The sequence below is a fragment of the Muntiacus reevesi genome, chromosome 12 (genome assembly GCF_963930625.1).
Source record: "Muntiacus reevesi chromosome 12, mMunRee1.1, whole genome shotgun sequence".
NCBI lineage: Eukaryota > Metazoa > Chordata > Mammalia > Artiodactyla > Cervidae > Muntiacus > Muntiacus reevesi.
In genome coordinates, this window is record NC_089260.1 from 75,203,015 (window position 1) to 75,221,828 (window position 18,814).

Genomic DNA, 18,814 nt, shown 5'->3' on the forward strand with positions numbered 1-18,814 from the left:
CGTGTGCCAAGGGTGTGCATGTGCATGTGTGTGTGTGTGCGTGTGAGTGCACACACACACGTGGATGGGGAGGGCAGGGGTCCTGTGGGGAGGCAGGCCCTCAGGTCACTCCCGGCACAGGAAGGTAGGGGGCGCTGCGAAGGAATGCAGGGAAATGAATGGCTGTGCTGGGGTCTTCCTCAGGGAAGCCCCATGTCCTTCATTAGCTCGGTTTGGGCTGCGCTTAGTCACTCAGCCGTGTCCGACTCTTTGTGACCCCACGGACTGTAGCCCACCAGCCTCCTCTGTCCAGGGGGATTCTCCAGGCAAGAAAATTGGAGCGGGTTGCCATGCCCTCCTCCAGGGGACCTTCCCAACCCAGGGATGGAACCCAGGTCTTCCGCATTGCAGGCAGATTCTTTACTGCCTGAGTCACCAGGGAAGCCCAAAAAGGTCTCCATTATTTCTTTTCCCATGAAAATGAAAGTGAAAGTCGCTCAGTCATAGGTCTGACTCTTTGCAACCCCACGCACTGTACTGTCCATAGAATTCTTGAGGCCAGAATACTGGAGTGGGTAGCCTTTCCCTTCTCCAGGGGATCTTCCCAACCCAGGAATCGAACCCAGGTCTCCTGCATTGCAGGTGGATTCTTTACCAGCTGAGCCAAAAGGGAAGACCTTAGCTCAGTTTAATCACTAATTATTGACTGTTGAGTACTGTGGGAAGACACACACACATATTACATACACACAATGCACGTTCACACGTACAGATGAATATATAGACAAAAATATGGACACAACACATGTATACATTCACACAGATACACATATACATGCACAGACACGAACAATGCACACACATGTACATATTCACACAGACACACAACAATGCACACACATACACAAGTACACATGTATACATAGACAAAACATATGGACATAACACACATATACATTTACACAGGTACACACACACAGACACCCAACAGCACACACATATTGCACACACACACATAAGTACACATAGACAAAACAGATGGACACAACGTGCATTCACACAGATACACACAGGCACACGATAATGCACACATACATAGTACACATACATGCACACACCCTTTGACAGAGGGAAGGAAACTGAGGCTCGTGGACACTGTTGTCTTGCCCATGGCTGGAGAAGCTGGTGTGGCCAAGGGGCCTGATGCAGGTGGGACACCATATTACCCCTGCCCCGGGGCTGGGCTGTGGCACCCATTCCAGCAGCCTCCAGCCTTAAGGTCCCAGAAGTTGCCCCCCATAGCTTTGCTCTGGAGAGAAACGGTGGAGTAGGGTTCAGAGCCCTGGACCTCACCCTGTGCACTAGAGCCTGACCCTCAATCCCTGGCAGGCAACTGGGAGCGGTGCCCATGGGGGTGGATGGGACAGGAAGACCCTCGCAGGCCCTAGAACTCCTCCACGAAGTGGGTCCCCAGGCCCTGGGGTACATGGGTGCCTTTCACCCCCATGGCTGCTGGATGTGAAGGTTCAGTGCACTGCAGTCACACCTCACCCCTACTTCCATCTGGACCCCCATCAGGAGCCCCCACTCTGCCATGGGGTGCCCCTGGGGGGTGACTGGGGATCCCAGGCCTTATGAGGTCACCTCTCTGCCCAAGACTGGGTTCCGAGAAGCTGAGGGGCTGCAGGGCAGGGGGAGCAGGGCCTCAGGCTGGTTCAGAGACACAGAGCATCTCCCACTTCAGTCCTCGCTGACCTGGGAGCTGAGGGTCTAACACCCTGGGTGCCGTTTGTTCTGAGCTCCGGATGACAGACGAGGAAACTGGGGCCCAGAGGGAGCAAGGGGATCTGGAGGGACTCCTAGGCTTTGTCTCAGGCCCTGTGAGAGCTGTCTCCGGTCTCAGTTCAGGGGGCACCTGTGGTCTGGGGAGTGGGCTCCTATTACAGGGGGCAGAGCTGAGGCTTGGAGGAGTCCCAGAGACCCGCGGGTGAGCTGAGCTGGGATGAGCATGTGCGGTTCTGGTGCATGGGCTTCTGTCCACACACCCACTGAGCCTCAGTTTCTTCATCTGTGGCATGGGGCTGAAAGTCCCTGGTCCTGCCAACCTGTCAGGCACTTGATGCTTGAGAAGTTTCCCAACACCCCAACCTCAGCAGAGGCCCACCTTGGAGAGCAGGAAGCCAGGCTGGCCAGGTGAGGACCAGGAGGAAAGAGCCTTGAGCATCTCTTCCTCCATGAAGCCCTCTGGGTTGCATCTACTTGGCTGGTCCCATGTGGTGTGGTAGGGTGCTCTGAGCTCCCCAGGCGGCAGGCTCCCTCGGGCCCTGTGAAGTGCAGAGCGTTGGCATCATCTGGGGAACCAGGACGAAACGGGGGTGGTGGAGTTCAGTTCCCGAGGGCTCAGCGAGGGGCTAAGGGTGCCGGTGGGCAGGCGACCACTCTGGAGGGCACAGCTGGGCCCTATGGTCTGTCCTGAAGCGGGGTAGGTGCTGGCCCTGGGGGCCTGGGGGAGGGACCCACAAGGAGGACAGTCGGGGTTGGTCCTAGGCAGACCGGCAGGGCAATGGGCCTGCGGAGACTGAGACCCGGGAGAGAACAGGTGCCCCAGGGAGGTTGTGGGCGAGCCCTGTGTCCTCCTCCTGCCAGTGGAGTCGGCGGGGGCAGGGGTGGGGGTGATGGGCAAGCCAGGGAGACAGCAGGGCCCGAGGCTGGTGGCAGGGAAGGGGGTGCATTTCCTCAGACTTGCCCAGCCCCTGAGCACAGGGAGCTCCCTCCCCCCAGCACCGGGGGCAGCCTCCTGTTTGCTGACATTCCGCTGACTGGGCCCACCTCTCTGGCCCACAGCTTTCCTGGCTCCTCTCGGGGTTCGGAAGGTGGGGGGGGCCTGGCCCTGGGGTCACGCAGGTCCGGGTGGGGAGTTCTAGCTCTGTTTTTAAGGTGGCATTGGGGAGCCGTGGATTGCCCCCACTCCATCACCCAGCCTCAGCTTTCTCCTCTGAGAACTGGGAACGCAGACCCCTGGGCATGCGGCCTGCCCCAGTGGGCGGGAGGATGTTGGGGGGCGACCAGCCCCATGGGTGTCTTCGGCTCATTCAGGGGTCCGCCTCACACCCATGGCCGCCTGTGCTCCCCTGCCTGGGGCTTGAGGAGGGGAGGGCAGCGGGGCCGGGTTGACACTGAGCCTCCTGAGGGACTGAGGGGGGTGGGGGCGGCAGCGGCGAGGACAGGGTGTAAGCCAGGACATCGGTGGGACAGCCATTTCTGCAGGCCCCCGCCTCTGCTTAAGCATCAGAGGCCTCCAGGAAGCCGGGGCGGGCGCCCAGGGACATTTCCTGCTATTAATGGAGCTTAATCTAAACAGGCCCTAATATTTACCTCTAGACGCCTCCGGCCTCCGAGGGTGCCAGACAGCGAGAGTGATGACCCCCACCCAGGCAGTGCCCTCCTCACCCTTGCTTCCTGGCTGCGTGTGAGGCAGGGACTGGGGCCTTGAGCTCATGTTCGAGCCCCCTCCTGGATGCCCGGAGCCTCAGTTTCCCTCTCTGGGAGATGGGGGTGAACACCCAGGCTTCGGGGGAGGTTTGGAGATGCTTGCTTGTAAACCCGCTCTGGGAGTGGTACCACAGTCCCTCCCTTGTTGTTGACCCGCCGACCCCTCCCCTCCCGCACCCTCCTTTCACCTTCAGGGGTCTGATCGGATGCTGTGGACAGTCTGGCTACCCCGCCCGGGTCCGTGCCCTCTCCCTGGGCAGGCAGAGCGGGGACCGAGGTAGAGTGAGGACACTCACCCTGCTGGTCTGTGTGTGCCAGGGTGGCACACAGCTACTGCCCCACAGACTGCCCACACCGTGCCACCTGTATCCCCCCGGCCCCCACCCTTCAGAGAGGCCCTGGCATCTGCCCCAGCAGCGATGGCAAAGCCACGACCCCCCCACCCAGCCACAGGATAGTGAGCAATGCTGGGGGGACGTGGGGGCCCCCACCTGCCTCAGTGCCTCTCGGCGACCCCTGCCTGCCAGCCAGAGCGCTGAGTCAAGGGCATGGATTTGAATAAACAGTTTTAATTCAGGATGAGGAAGCCTCGTCGAGGAGACTGTTTACATCAGATATAAATACACAGGCCACCTCACGTCACTTGGGCTTCTCAGAAATCTGGGAAGGGAGGCCATGTAGAGGACGGTGCGGAGGCTTCACACCCCGGCCCCCGTGGGAACAAGTCTGGCCTCTGGAGGCGCCCGGGGCTTGTGTCCCTGTCGAGGACACTGGAGTGGGAGAGAGCCGGCCGTCAGGAGGAGGGAGCAAGTGTCTGAGGAAGTGGTGGGGGCTCAGACGAAGTCATGTGCAGTGAGCCTCTCGCCTCCAGCCCCCTGCCCGCCAGCTGCAAGGCCAAGGAGGGGAGGGGGAGAAGTGGAGAGTGGGGGAAACTGAGGCCCAGTGAGCCAGGGGTCTGCACGAGGCCATCAGACTACTCTCAGGGCGGTGGAAGGCTCACCCGGGGCCCTGGCCTCCTGCGTCCCCACGGTCTTCCAGTCCCCGAGGAGCCCAGGCCAGACGGTGGGATTTCACATGTGGGACAAGGGGAGGGGGCTTGGCCACCGCCGTTCTGGATCCCAGTTCTGCCCTGGACTCTTACCTCCATACGTGGCGGGGATTAGCGAGACAGTGGGTGTGAAGCGGGGCGGGACAGACCTGGGACCCAGCAGGTGCCCAATCAGTGTTTGCCGAGAGCCCCCCTCCTCCTAGAGGTGGGAGGTGTCCCAGAGGAATTGCAACTCCTCCACCCCCAAGCACAGGTCAGCTAGTGTCAGCCATTCACTCTCTAGTGTGAATTAAAGTGAGAGCCTGGCGTCGAATCAGGGCTGCTGACCCTGGACGAAAGGCCACAGTGCTGTTGGGCTGGGGCAAACAGCGGGCACTGACCTTCCCTCCTCTGCTGTGTGACTGCCCAGACGCAGGCTCGCAGGCCTGGGAGAGACAACGCTGTCGGAGCCTCCCTGCCCGAGCCCACCATCAGTGCCACTCCCCGGGGTCAGCATCGCTGTCACCACGGGCTTCGTGGAACAGACAGCCCACTCCTGTGTCCTCCTTTCCCAAGAGCCAGGCCCCTCCTGTGCCCCGTGCAGCTCTGGGTCCCTGGGGAGTCATGGGCCTGCTCTGAGCTAGGAGGTGGGGGGAGGCTCCACACTGTGCCCAGCACCCAGGAAGGACCAAGGATGTTGGTGCTAATGCTGACAACCACGGCCCTTTGCTTCTCGAGCACCTGCGCCCAGCACCCCTACCACTGCACTGAGCAAGCCCTGGATTCCCCCAGGCTCCAGCAGCCCCACCCTGGCCTTCCCACGAGGTCTTAGGGCCACAGGCGCTGACCCCGCGGGACTCCAGCTGATCATACTGGCTGCACAGTCTGGCCTGAGTACTCACTCTGTAACCCTGGAAAGGTCCTTTCCCTCCACGAGCCTCAGTCTTCCCATCTGATATATGGGGATATAAATGGTCCTCCTGCTTCCCATCCAGGCCTCGCACCAGGGCCCTGATCTTGCGGGATGAGGGACTCTGCCTGGAGCCACCTATCCCATGGGACGTTGCAGACAAGGGGGCAAATCTGAGGCCAAATTCCATCTCACCTGTTTCAGTAGTGGCCATGTGTGAGGGTGGAGCCTGGTGGCTAGAGGTGTCTGGGAAGCCCAGAGTTCCTCTCTCAAAACAGACATCCTCCCCTGAAACAGCAGTTTAGAAAGGGCTCCTGGGAGCTTGAACATTCAGCAGAAGTCACATGGAGGCGATCCTGGAGTCCAGCTCAGAGGAGGTGGTCAGTGGACCAAGTCAGAGAAATGCTCCCTTCTCAGGAAAGGTGGCATTAGTGGCAAAGAACACTCCTGGCAACGCAGGAGTCTTAAGAGATGCTGGTTCGATCCCTGGGTCAGGAAGATCCCCTGGAGGAGGGCATGACCACGCCAGTATTCTTGCCTGGAGAATCCCTTGGACAGAAGACCCTGGGCCTGGTGGGCTACAGTCCATGGAGTTGCAAACAGTTGGACATGACTGAGGCGACTTAGCACGCATGCGTACAGGAAAGGCAGGGAGGCACAGTGGGCCAGGCGAGAGGGAGAACAAGGCTCTGTGCGTGGCCAGACGTGGCCTTAGGCCAGCAGGCCTGGGTCCAAGTCTGTCTTTGCCCTTGCTTTCGAATCCACAGGATGGGGCCGGGAGTCTACTGCCCTCCTGGGCCAGCAGGCAGGGTCTTCCGAGACGGTTCCTGGAGTTGGGGGCGCTTTGGGAAGATGTGAGCTGTGTCCATGGGGCAGGTGTGGGGGTGTTGGAGGAGGTGGGGCTGGGTTTTGATTCTGACTTGCCCGTCGCCCAGCCAGGGCACCTGCGTGTGCCACTCAGCTCCTCGCTCGGAGGGGGTAGAAAACAGTGTCTCCTTTGTGGGGTGCAAGTGTCAGCCCAGAGAGCACAGTGCTCACAGCGGAGCGCCCCCCGGGGTCAGCCTGTCTTTCTGGGTGACTCACGGGTGCCTCAAGTGTGGGCCCTGCAGGTGTGAACCCCTCTCGTCTGCTCACGTAACACTTGTGTCCTCTTCCCTTCTGTTCTAGCTCTTCTGTCTCTGGGGGACAGGGAGATGAGGGGGGAGAGGTGGGGAGGGGACCTCTTCAGATCACTTTTTAAACCCTCTTTAAAATTCCTAGTACCTTAAAAGTCCCTGTCCCTGTTTTGCAGGAACCCTTTCTAGGAGTAGAATCATCCAGGTGGGAAGTAGCTCCTGGCTACCCCTCTGGGTCTTCAGTGGACACAATATATCCCAGGGGTGGCAAATAACCAGCATTCAGCCCACCACATCCTGTCTAGAGCCCATGGCAGACATTGTCAGTCAATCACAGCACAGTGGCCTTTGACTTCATCTCCAGGCAGGGCACTGGGCAGCCATCACCAATCGATCAAGGGGAACCCAATCTGCCACTCGAGCAGAGCGGATATCTGCGCTGTCCCCGGCCTGGCCTGCCCAGCCCGGCCCCGACCTTTGGCCGCCTTGCGGAGTCCTGCCGACTAAGCCTCAGGCCCGTTAGCCAGGGCCTGCGTGACGGCTCGTGGTCTGGCCCTGAGGATGTGATGATGGGCTGAGCCCTTGGAGTTCTTGTGCACGCTGACCACGTCACAGCCGTTGGGCTCGCACTCTGCTCCTTGCCGGCCAAAGAGGCCGCGGACGGTGGTCTGGAAGCTGCTGGTGACGAAGCAGTAGACGATGGGGTCCATGCAGCTGTTGAGGCTGCTGAGGGTCACGGCCACGTGGTAGACCACGAGGCTGGTGCGGCGTGGCACGTCGGGCCACAGAGCCACGGCCACCTGGCGGGCGTGGAAGGGCGTGAAGCAGACGAGGAAGATGACCAACACGGTGAGCAGCAGCTGCATGGCCCGCACGCGGCGCTGGCGGCCCTGGCGCAGCAGGCCGGGCCGCGACAGCGCGCACACGATGCGGCCTGTGAACACGCTGATGACCAGCAGCGGCAGCAGGAACTCCAGGACAGTCAGCGCGAAGATGCGGCAGCAGGGGCCGCCGGCGGTCGTCACGCCCAGCACGGATAGGGTCACGGCGCCAGCGGCCAGCCACACGAAGGCGCACACGGCCCTGGCGCAGGCCGGCTGGCGCCAGCGGCGGGAGCCATCGGGCCGCACGATGGCCAGGTAGCGGTCCACGCAGATGCAGGTGAGGAAGAGGATGGAGCAGTGCATGTTGAGGAAGTAGCCGAAGACGTGTGGCAGGGCGCAGCGCAGGCAGCCGCGGGCGCCGTAGAAGACGGCGAAGCGTGCCGGCAGGGACAGGCCCACCAGCAGGTCGGTCACCACCAGGTTGATGGTGTAGACGACCGACGGTGTCTTGGCTCGCGTGCGGCAGCCGAAGACATAGAGCGCCAGCCCGTTGAGCACCAGCCCTGCCAGGAAGATGACGCCATGCACCGCCATCAGCGCCAGCCACAGGCCCGGGAAGGCGGCGTACAGCTGCTCGTCCAGCTGGGCAAACCGGTGGAACAGGGGCATCTCCGGCAGGCTGACGTTGGTCCACCCCGCTGCCGCCGCCGCCGTGGCGTTGGGGGCCGCCCCGGCCGAGGGCCCCGGGGGAGACATGGAGGCCATGACAGTGGCCAGCGCTCCCCTGGCCTGGAAGGAAGGAGAATGGGTTACCCTGGGGTTATTGGAGCCCTGCCCGGAGGCTGGACCCCACCTGGCTCGGCTGCCTGCCCAGCACCCTGACATTTCCATCGTCATACCTCTGCCTGGCCCGGCCCTGGCACTTGCCAGCGTGGAGATTTAGCTGCGTGCTAATGCTCGGAACCTGCTCCTCACTGTTGCAGGAGGTGGAAAGCCTTGCAAGACTGTCACCAGGACGGAGACAAGACAGAGGAGAGTAGTGTGGCGACAGGCAAGATGAGGCCAAGTGTGTGCTGTGCGAGCCTTGTCTCCAGACCAGTTCCTCCCTCACTTGCTGCGCAACGTTAGCTAAGTCACTTAACCTCTCTGTGCCTCACGATGAGTCCCCAGTCTGTATCCCTGGGACTGCAGAGCTGCTGGGAAGATTAACTGAGCAGTGCTCAGTGCATCACTGAGTGAGTGAATGAAAGTCGCTCAGTCGTGTCTGGCTCTTTGGGATCCCATGGGCTGCAGCCTGCCAGGCTCCTCCGTCCATGGGATTCTCCAGGCAAGAATAGTGGAGTGGGTTGCCATTCCCTTCTCCAGTGGATCTTCCCAGCCCAGGATTGAAGCCAGGTCTCCCGAATTGCAGGCGGATTCTTCACCATCTGAGCCACCAGGGAAGCAGAGCATCACACTAGTGGGTACCAAATAAAGCAAAGTTCTGCTCGGCGAGAGCTGTGCCCACGGCCTGCCCAGCCCCCAGTCCCCACGCCCGTGCACCCCTGTCCTCCAGGCCACCCAACCGTTCTCACCTCCTCCACGGCTGGCACCAGGTCAGTGCCCTGGGTGAGGGTCCTCATGTGGGTCTTTTGCCCAAGGGCCTGGGACTGGGGGTGCTGAGAGTCAGCCCCTGGCCGCCCCGGTTTCTTCCCAGCCCGGAGAGACGGCCACCTTTGCTGTCTCGGAGGCTCACGTGGGGTGGCTCGCTGCGGCTGGAGCCTGGAGCCAGGTCCCAGCAGCAGCAGCAGGGCGTGAGTTAAATAAACGCTGCAATCCCGGCCTGCTGGCCTAGACTAGGGCTTGGGGGTGGGTGGGGGGCTGCAGCCGCCCACTCTGTTTATGTTCCTGCTGAGCTGTTTAACTTGCTGAGATTTATCCCTTTGTTTATAAATGAAGGGTTAACAGGCTCTCACCCCCACCCTGGACTGGGCTGATCCTCCAAATAAGGACATTTCTGGCTTTTTCAGGAGAAAGGAGAAGGCTTTGGGGCGAAACAGGGAGGAGAGGGGAGCACGGGGGAGGTTCCTGGTAGAGTGCGCCTCCCCAGCTGTAGGGGAAGGGAAGACATCCCCAGTCCTGGTGACCAAGGGAAGTGAGGCGTCTGCGTGAACAGGCTGCCTGCTGTCCACTCCCCTGGCCGGCTACTGCCCCTCCTTGGGCACAGGCTCCTCCTGGTAGCTTCCACCCAGCAGAAGTCTGGCCTGGGGGATCGAAAGCCCAGACCGGAGTGGGTGGGTAGGGCACGGAAGTGCTTGCTAGCCAAGGCTCAGGTCCCAACACAGCCTGGAGGGAGGCCCTGGCGGGGCAGGCCACCTTCATCCTCCACTCAGAGAGGGTGGCACCAGCTAAGTCTCTGTGTCTGGGACCCTGGCTCTGGGCATCTGCTGACCCTTGGAGGCGGCTGGGAAGAGTCTGATGCTGCCCAGGACCATGGCCGGCCCTTTGCATCCCCTCTGGCACGAGTGGGCCCAGGCTTCCACTCACAGGGCGCTCTGGGAGGTCCCTGCCTGGGGTCCCCAGCCCCCGACACACAGGGCCCTTGGATGTGTTGGCCCATTGGCAGGCAGCCCGGGGAGTTGGGGAGTGAGAAGGACATCCAGGGCAGGGAGAGACTCTATAGGCACGAGTGGGCATTGAGGGGAGGTCACAAGTCTGGGCCGTGGGGCTGTGGGCCTCATCCCCAGGCCACGGGGGCGCCAGGACCTCAGGAAGAAGAGCGGTGCCTCCAATGTGTCCCTCCTCTCCTGTGAAAAACCCGAAGCCCTGCCAAGACCCGGGGAGTGCGGAGCTGGCCCAGACACGCGGCAGACTGGTTTTTGACTTCCCTTCCACGTGCTTTCAGTTCTCCGATGTGTCTGTTTGGAGTCTGCATCCGTGTCATGGTCCGAGACAGATAAACATCACAGGACGTTTCCTCTGGGAGACAGTCGCAGGATGACGCCGGCCCCGGGGAGCCTGCCCTCCCGGGACAGTCCCCAGGGACAGCCTCGCACGCGGTCCAGCAGCTCACTGAAGGCTGTGGGCCGGGGCGGCGGGCCCGGGGCTGCAGAGGTGGGCAGGTGAGGATGGAGGGCGTCCGTCACGCACACACTGATGCATAGGTGTGAGAGTCTGAGCAGCATTTGGGCCCCACGCCGGGCGCAGACCCTACTCACACACTGAGCTCCATCCCGAACACCAGGAACCTGCGCATCTGTCCCGTGGAGCCTGGGTCACGGCCGCAGCCTGGGCCCTCGGCCCTGGCTTCCTACACCCTCAGCTCCTCCTCTTTGCCCGCTGCTGAGTCTGGCTGTCTCTGTGTGATCAGATCCCCACTGTGCTGGCCCACTTACCCACCTCCGGCACGCACCTCTCACGGTAAGAACACACAGTGACCACTCTCTGGGGCACCTACTCACCATCGCTTCTGCTTTGCAAGCTGAGGAACTCGAATGGTGAGACCCTGGACCCTGTGGTGGTGGCCCGGCTGCGGCCCCATGAACCCATGACCTGGGGCCCTCCCCGGTCTGGGGCTGGGAAGCTGCTGGGCTGGGAGTGTCTGGGCTAAGCAGCCCCCGCCCCACATGGTCTCAGGGAGGACACTCCGTCTCTGGGTCTCCACTCTCTCAGCTCCCCGTCCTCCTTGAGGCTCCACAGGATGGGTTCCCCACCCTCTGAATCCGCTTTGGTCAAGTGAGAGTCCTTCCGGCGGGCCCCCTGAGGCCTGAGCCGAGCGCCCCCCGCACCCCCACAGGCTCAGCATCAGGGCCGCCACACCCCACCCCACATGCCTGCCAGTCCTCCAGGCTCCGGCCGTCTCACTGTCTCCACTGCGGCCCCTCACCCCTCTGTCCACACCTGGCATGCGATGTCACAGCTGGTGACAGAGCTGGGGGTGGGCAGGAGGGTGGGCACTGCAGGGAATATATGAACAGTAACAATACGCAGCAGGAGGGCAGGAGGAGAAGGGGGCGACAGAGGATGAGATGGTTGCATGGCATCACTGACTCAATGGACAAAAATGGAGTTTGAGCAAACTCCAGGAGACAGTGAAGGACAGGGAAGCCTGGTGTGCTGCAGTTCACGAGGTCGCAAAGAGTCGAGCACGGCTGAGCAACTGAACAACAAGAAGAGTAACCAGCGGAGGAGGTACGGGCTGGGGGCCGGTCCCCACTCACCACCGGTCGCCCCAGTACTGATTAACCTCTCTGAGCATCCGCCTCCCTGTCCGCAGTGATGTGGCTGCAGCACCTTCTTTCTGCATCTTCCAAGTGGGTGCGTGGCATCTGTTCCTGGGCAGAGTGGGTGCTGGTGGTGGTACCTCCTCACCCACTGGCTCCTGGCCTCCTCCACTCATGCAGAGGAAACCGAGGCTGAACACTGCCAAGAGCCTGGGCGCTGAGATACAGCTCGGCGGGAGGCAGGCTTCTGGCCAGAGGCCCCCACGCCCCTCATGGCCCCACGCGGCCTTGGGTGAGGGTCTGGCCCTACAGGGGTTCTCTCTGAGCCTCAGTCTCTTCCCTTGTGATGCGGGGACAGAAACGGCTGCATCACGCTGCCCCTCGGGGCTGTTTTGGGCCTTTGCTGAGACGGAGCTCCCGGTGTAGGTGTGGAGAGGTGGGGCAGGGAGCAGGTGGGGTGCTCTGCTCCTCCTCCCCCGCTGGGAGACCCTCTGGGCAGGCACGGGCAGGGAGGGGGTGAAGGTCTGCTCCCCCCTGAGACGCCCCTACCCCCCGGGCATCTGGCCACAACTAGCCTTCAGATATGCGGCTGCGGGGGCTGGGGTCCTCCCTGGGAAACGCCCGAGGTTCTGAGCAAAGCTAGGGGAACCCTGTCTCCCATCTCCCTGCACTTCAACCGAAGGAGGATGCCTCAGGCACCCCCAAACCTCCGTGCCTTTCCCACGCCGCCCCGTCTCCCACCCCTGCAGTTTTCCTGACTTCCAGGGCCTCCTCCAGCCCCAGCTTCTCAGGAAGCCTCTCTCCTCCTCGCCAGCTCTCCCGGGGGCTCTTCCCCCGGTTCCCTCTGGCCCAGGACTGCCCCACTGTCCTGACTGCAAGCGGTTCAGGTGGGCTGGCTCCTCCAGTGCCCAGGCTGGCCGGGCACAGACCTGCACCCATCTTTCTCTCTGGCTGAGTGAACCCCTGTGGGAGTCCGCAGGGCCAGCAGGACGAGGCCCCTTTCTCACCCAGGTGTTCGGGGCCCTCCCAGCCTGGCCGAGCCCCTTTGGAGTCCCAGCGCCTGAACTGGCTTCTGCCCTCAGCTCCACCTTCACTACCCATCAGGCTTCCCAGCTGAGCAGGGTTAACACCTCTTCCAGGAAGCCCACCCCGCCCCCCGACCGTCGGGTCCGTGGGTCCCCGTCATCTCCCCGCCACTGCCCCCGGCCCTTGGCGCTTGTCAGTGGTGTTTGGTTCAAGTCTCAGAGACTCAGCGCCTTCACCTGTGAGTCTGGGATTGGTGTTCTAAGTGGACAAGTGAGCAAGCCAACAAGTGACGTCGTGAGGACAGCTGGGAGTGCTGGGTGGACACACACCTGCAGGGCCCCCGCACAGAAGTTGCGTGATGACAACAGCGGCCCTGCTGGAGGCCTCCTGGTCTCCCACCTGGACGACGGTCCCCCTGGGCCTGCCTGCCCATTCTGGGGAGACGCCCGGGTGCTCAGTGCACAGATCCTCAGAGCCTTTGTGGTGCTCCCAGGGAATTCCCAGGGAATAAGCATCTTTTGCTAAGTTACCTGACCCTGTCCCCTCCTGGGGCTCTCTTTCTATCCAGCCTGACCGTCACCCCAAGGGCCCACACCCAGGGCACTGACGGGGGATCGTGCCCGCTGCCGCGTCTCACGGCTTTTGCGTCTTTGCTGTGTGTCCAGAAACACAGGCCGAGACCCAGAGGCTCAGGGTGCCAGTAACTGCCCAGAAACCGTGAGGGGGCCCGGGCCACTCTGACCTCTCGCCAGCGTCCCAGGGCGGGGCCCATCCTGACCTCGTCTCGGTCTCTCTTGGAACCATGCTGCTGTGCCTGTGTGTCCTCTAGCTGCCCAGCTGCCTAGCGGATGCCAAGCCCACAGACTGGCTGCCTCCCGTCCTGCCGCATACGGACCAGGGCAGCCAGGGGCCCTGGCCTCGGCCCTGGGAAACAGGTAGCTGCCTGGGCGTGTGATCCAATATCCCGTGTCCTTCCTGCAGCTCCCACACCTGGAGCCAGGAGGGCCAGTGTGGAGGACAGGCCCACCTTCCCCACCAAGGTGCCCGGAACGTCCACTGTGGGTCAGTCGCCGTCAGACACTCTGCACCCACATGGCAGTCCTGGATTTTATAGACAAGGACGTGGGGGCCCAGAGAGGTGAGTGTCATGCCCTAGGACACACAGCGTGAAACTGATGGAGCGGGAAATCAAAGCCAGGTCCACTGGCTTCCGGCCCAGCAGGAGTGGGATGAGAATGGGGTGGGTGTCTCTGGACCTGGGGTCCGTGTGCAATCGGATTCTGGGTACATGGAGTACCTGGACATGCCTGTGCCCTCGACGGGGTGACCCTCACAACTTCCCAAGGCCAAAATAGCCCTTACTGGAGAAACCACCTGCCTGTTTATTTTGCTGATTATTCTTGGTCTCATGGCATCTGCTTGAGAACATGGCCTGCTGTTTTTGGCTAGTCTGAGCCTCTGCTTCTTCCATCCAGGGACGGCTGGGCCCTTACCGAGGTCCCAAGGGGGCCAGACTAGCTCTGGGTCATCTAGAAGCTCCCAGGGGGCACCAGCTGGAATCAAGGTCCCCATCCCGGGCAGGGCTCCCTCTGCCCAGCTCAGCGACAGGGTCACCTGGGTGTGGGCTGGGTGCCGGGCACCTGGCTCCAGCACGCCTGACTCAGCCTCATGCCCCACCGTCTGAGAGCCCTTGGCCGAGGTCTTGGCTCTAATGGAAATGCAAGTTTCTCTGGGAGGGGTGGCCCCAGGCATCGCCACATGTGGGGGTCCTGCTGCGTGTCAGACAGCCCTCCCTGCCACCCTGGTTCGCCCCTCACTTCATCCTGATGCTGAAACAGGTGTAGCATCCGCCTGTCTCCCCCAGCCCAGCCTCCCTGGCTCAGTGGGACAGGATCCGTGGCTGCACCCACCTGGCCTCTGCCTAGTCCCTCAGCCTGGCATGCCACCTCTGCCTCAGTCACCTGCTGAAGACTCCTGGTACCCACAGCCCCCCTCCTGGGCTCCTGGACACCCCTCTACTGGGGCAGAGCCGTAACCCCACAGTTCACGGGCTGTCTCTGAGATGACCCTTTCCAGGGCCTCATGACTCCTGCCAAGATGCCCCACGTTGGTGTTGCTGGCCTCATTTTGCCTGTTCGGGAACTGAGGCACAGAGAGGTTAAGTGGCCCATCTGGGGCCACCCAGCTGGGCGTGGAGGAGCTGGGCTTTGAACCCTGCCCTCTGCCTGCCCTATGCCACTGGAGGTTCCCCAGGGCCCACTGTGCAGGGGGATCAGAGGTCCAGGGCTCTGCAGCTTGCCTCAGGCCACACAGCTCAGTGGCAAGGTCAGGGGAACTGTGAGAAACATGTCTCAGAGGCATCAGACCTGGCCTTGAACCTGGTGCCGGGGACCCGGAGGGCCTCAGGCAGTCTGGTTCCAGCTTGTGGTGCTTACAGCCAGGGGCGGGGTGGGGGGAGGCGGCTAGACAGTGGCTGGGGAGACCACTTTGGCTGGTCAGGAGCAGGAGGGGCCTCAGGAGGATCTGGGGAGACAGCTTTCAGGGCGGTGGGATGAGAACAGCAGGTGGAAAGGCCCTGAGGTGGGAGCAGGCTCCTGTGCTCAGAGCACCACAGAGGCGGGGCTGAGAGCCTGCATACAGAGCAGGCTCAGCCTCCCCCGGTGTGCTTCAGGCCCCAGCGCCGCCTCCTCCGGAGGCAGGCCACCCAGTCACCCGCACACCTTCACCTTCCACCTGCTTTCTTTTCCTTGCAGCCCTCTTGTCACCCAACAGCTTCACATTTATTTGTTTCTTGCTTTTCCCCTACTGGACTGGCAGTGCCACGAGGGTCAGGGCCTGGACTGTGGTTAAAGGAAGCAATGGATGATTTGAGAGCCCTGCTGGGCTCTTCAAGCCTTAGTGTCCTCATCTGTAAAATGGGCATGACCTCATTGCATCAGGTCACCCGCGGACAGGCTCCCAGCAGGTGCTCAAGACACGTCGGGTTCCTCCCCCACACGCCAGGCCTTGGAAACGGCAGCCTCTGCTGTCCCCGAGGCTCAGAGAGGGGTGGCCACTTGTCCACGGCCACGCAGCCGTAAGGGCACGGGGTGTCCTGGTGACCCTCTGGCTGAGAGTGAACATATGTTGGCGGAAGAATATGAGGGCTGCCCAGCCCCAGCCGCCCGTCCGAGGGCCAAGCATGCTGCCACCAGCCCAGTCCCTTCCATTCCCAGTGCCGCCCTGGGACGCACAGCTGCTCCTCGTCTGCCCTGCCCAGCGCCCTGGCCACCGGCCAGTTCCCAACCGGCCCTCCCCCCTCGGGACCCTGTTCCTGCTGCCTTCTCAGGGCAGGCAGGCACCGCCGGCGAGCCAGGCGGGGGCAATGCCAGCTGCAAGGTCCATGCTGGGGGCTGGGCGCGCCCCGGGCCTCAGTTTCTCCGGCCTTCCAGGGGCCTGCGCTGCGGGGTGGCGGGGGGGCGTGCCCTGCGTGGAGCCTGTCCCCACAGATCCCTCAACCCCAGCCCTGCCCCGGCACGGGGACCATGGCGGCCACGGTCCCAGGGCTCGTCTAGTGCCTCTGGGGTCCCCTGACCCCTTCCTTGGCCCTGCTCCTGGGGCCGCCCAGATGGGGAAATCAAGGCACCTGGTAAATGACAACGAGAGTGCTGAAGCAAGGAAGGAAGGGAGGAAGTACAGAGGAGGGCGTTGAAGCCCGCAGCCCGGAGGGGCGTAGGGCAGCAGGTCCGCCCCTCAAGCTCTGGGGAACTCCCCCTCCCCGACACTCACCCAGCCTGCTCAGCTGTAGCAACTTTACCTTTGCCCTCAGTTTTCTCGTCTGTACAATGGCTCCCTGCGGGGCAGGACCTCAAAGCCCCTTGCCAGCTCTGAGCTCTCTCCTTCCCAGCTGCCCCCCTCCTGCCTGCCCGTCTGCCTGCCTGCCCGGGGTGAGAAGACCCTGCACTGACCACCTCATCTCAGGGAGGGGAGGCCCCGCCTGCCCGAGGGGGACTCACCGCACCGTCTCTGGCTGGGAGAGGAGCTGGCCTCTCGCCGCAGCTCCGCGGGCCACTAACTCCCGGGCTGTGCAGACTGACCGTGCCTTCCTGAGGCCTGACGTCAGGCCTGCTCGGGGCTCCTTTCGGGCAAGGCGGCGGTGGGGGCGGGGTGGGGCGGGGTGGGGCGGGACAGGCTGCTTCCCCGCCCCTGCCAGTCCCTTGAGGAGCCTGGTCCCAGGCCTTGGGGGAGGAAGCCTCGGGCCAGGAGTCCAGTGGCCGGGCCAGACAGGGGGGGAAACCGAGGCAGAAGGCAGCATGGCGGCTGCAGCACCGGGAAGGGCAGGCAGGGCAGCGGCACCCTGGCTCTCTGCGCCCCGGCGTCCGGTCTGGGGAGCCCGCCTGGGTCCTGGGGAGCACAGCTGGCACCCGGGGTACCGCGCGTGCTGTGGCGGGGGCTCAGACAGATGGGCCTTTCTGTCTGGGGGCACAGAGGCAGGGCCGTGCCTCCGGCCATCCCGGCTGCCCCGCGCCGTCTACTTCCTCACCCTCCCCAGCGCTGTCTGCCCTTCTGACCCCGCGGCACCTGTGACCATGACCCAGGGCTCCAGCATTCGCTGTCTGGGTCTGTGTGTGTCCACGCGTGTGTGTTCCGGGGGCGGACATAGCTTTGCGGGGGCACAGGAATGCCTGGGTGTGTCCGTGTGGCTGGTACCAGCCTGTGGCCGTGTGTGCCTTGGCACGACCTCTGTGGGTGCTGCGGGGACGCAGGGTTGGGACGTGGGAAAGACCCGCGTGTGCGGAGGGCTGGGAGGGTGGGGCAGCCTGCTCTGGGAGGGGCCACCCCCACCCCCTGGACAGACGCCCTGGGCAGGGAGGAGGCTGGGGGCCAGGCTGGGGTCAGGCTTTCAGGGTCAAGGTCAGGAAGGGCTCAGGGTCAAGTCTGTGATGGGCTGAGCGCCTCCTCTGGTCTCCTGTCCCCTACCCACCCAGGCCCCTTGGCTAAGCATCCACTGGGCTGGCTGTGGGCAGGGCGCTGGGCTCAGGCCTGGGACTGGCCCTGGTCCCCGCGCTCTGCATCTGGGGGGTATACGCTGCTCCAGTGGGAGGGGACCTGCTGTGGTCAGGAGGGCAGTGCCGTGCTGGCCGGGGCAGGGGTGATGGGAGGCAGGCGGCCTGGGTGGGCAGAGGCAGGGGAGGCCCTTGGGCTGTGCATGGAGGGCGGGGTAAACCCTGAAGCTGGGGTGAGCAGGGGACTTCCACACTGGGTCACGGATGCCCCTCTGGGGACCAGAATGGGCACTTGACTCCGAGGGCAGTGGGGAGCTATGGAAGATTCTGGGGGAGGGTGGTCCTTGGAGCAGTTTCCCTGCCACCCTCAACCAGGCTCCCCAGTAAAGCAGGGCTGAGCCAGCAGACTGGTCTCCTTGGAACACGGTCATGTCTGTCTCAGAAGGGGAAACTGTGGCCCAGAGGGAGGCAGGAGCCCCCTGACCATCCTAGTCTCTTGCCCAGGGGCTGGCGCTGGCTCCTGGCTGGCAAGGCAGGGGCAGCCTGGGTCTGGCTGGGGCAGTGTGGACTCATTGTGGCTTCTGCGTGGGAGCAGGTGGAGGGGCACCCCGGAGCCAGCCAGGCTGTGGGGGGTGCAGGGAGCTGAGCCATCCGAGGGGCAGATTTTATGAGCTGGAGATGGCTGACTGCTGCTGAGTCACCGGCCGGGCTGGCCAGGGCTTGCGCCCATGCTAAGGGCCGCGGGGCTCCCCCGGGCCTGGGAAGGCTGCTTCCCCAGGAAACCTCGGGGAGGGTCTCTGAGCTCAGCGGACACTGCGCGCGGCCGGGGCTCACCCTTTACCTCGGGGGGCTCTCCTCTGTAGGACCCTGGGGTTCTGGGGTGGGGGTGCTGGAGCCCTCGAAGCTTGGGGAGACCCCCCTGAGGCCTTCAGTGGACACGAGTACACAGGGATGATCTTACCCTTGTCACCTCCTGACTCAGGCCAGGCTGTCTGTGTCTGGGGTCAGTGGTCACGTGTTGGCTGGGTCAGGGGTCGAGACATCTTCTGGTGGATGGGACGGGAACAGTTTCAGGTGTGGTTGCCCCTTGAAGCCCAGTCTAGTGAAGAGACGCTCCCCAAGGCTGGAGAAGCCCCCTCACCCTCGCAGCTGGATTGTAAGCTTCTGCAACGGTGTCTTAGGGTTCACGACCCCCGGGGACCCGCTGCTCTGAGGGACGAGGTCACAGAAGCAGTTGAGCAGCCCAGGGGCGGA

The 18,814-nt window shown here is 63.0% G+C and overlaps 1 protein-coding gene across 4 annotated transcripts; it reads right to left on the reverse strand.

The window, feature by feature from the left end:
- Nucleotides 1-2,209: 2,209 nt before the first annotated feature.
- GPR20 (G protein-coupled receptor 20) lies at nucleotides 2,210-16,657 on the reverse strand. Of its 4 annotated transcripts, XR_010658653.1 has the most exons (3): nucleotides 16,571-16,631; nucleotides 5,604-8,136; nucleotides 2,210-2,303 (listed from the first exon to the last, which is right to left on the reverse strand). XR_010658653.1 is itself a non-coding variant. In XM_065902872.1 (2 exons), the coding sequence occupies exon 2, from the start codon at nucleotides 8,110-8,112 to the stop codon at nucleotides 7,027-7,029; it is 1,086 nt and encodes a 361-aa protein (XP_065758944.1). In that variant the 5' UTR covers nucleotides 8,113-8,136; nucleotides 16,576-16,657; the 3' UTR covers nucleotides 4,031-7,026. The 4 variants fall into 4 exon arrangements, 3 of the variants coding, with proteins under 3 accessions (XP_065758944.1, XP_065758943.1, XP_065758945.1); XM_065902872.1 differs by lacking the exon at nucleotides 2,210-2,303 and having other exon boundaries at nucleotides 4,031-8,136; nucleotides 16,576-16,657; XM_065902871.1 differs by lacking the exon at nucleotides 2,210-2,303 and having other exon boundaries at nucleotides 4,031-8,136.
- Between the last annotated feature and the right edge of the window lie 2,157 nt (nucleotides 16,658-18,814).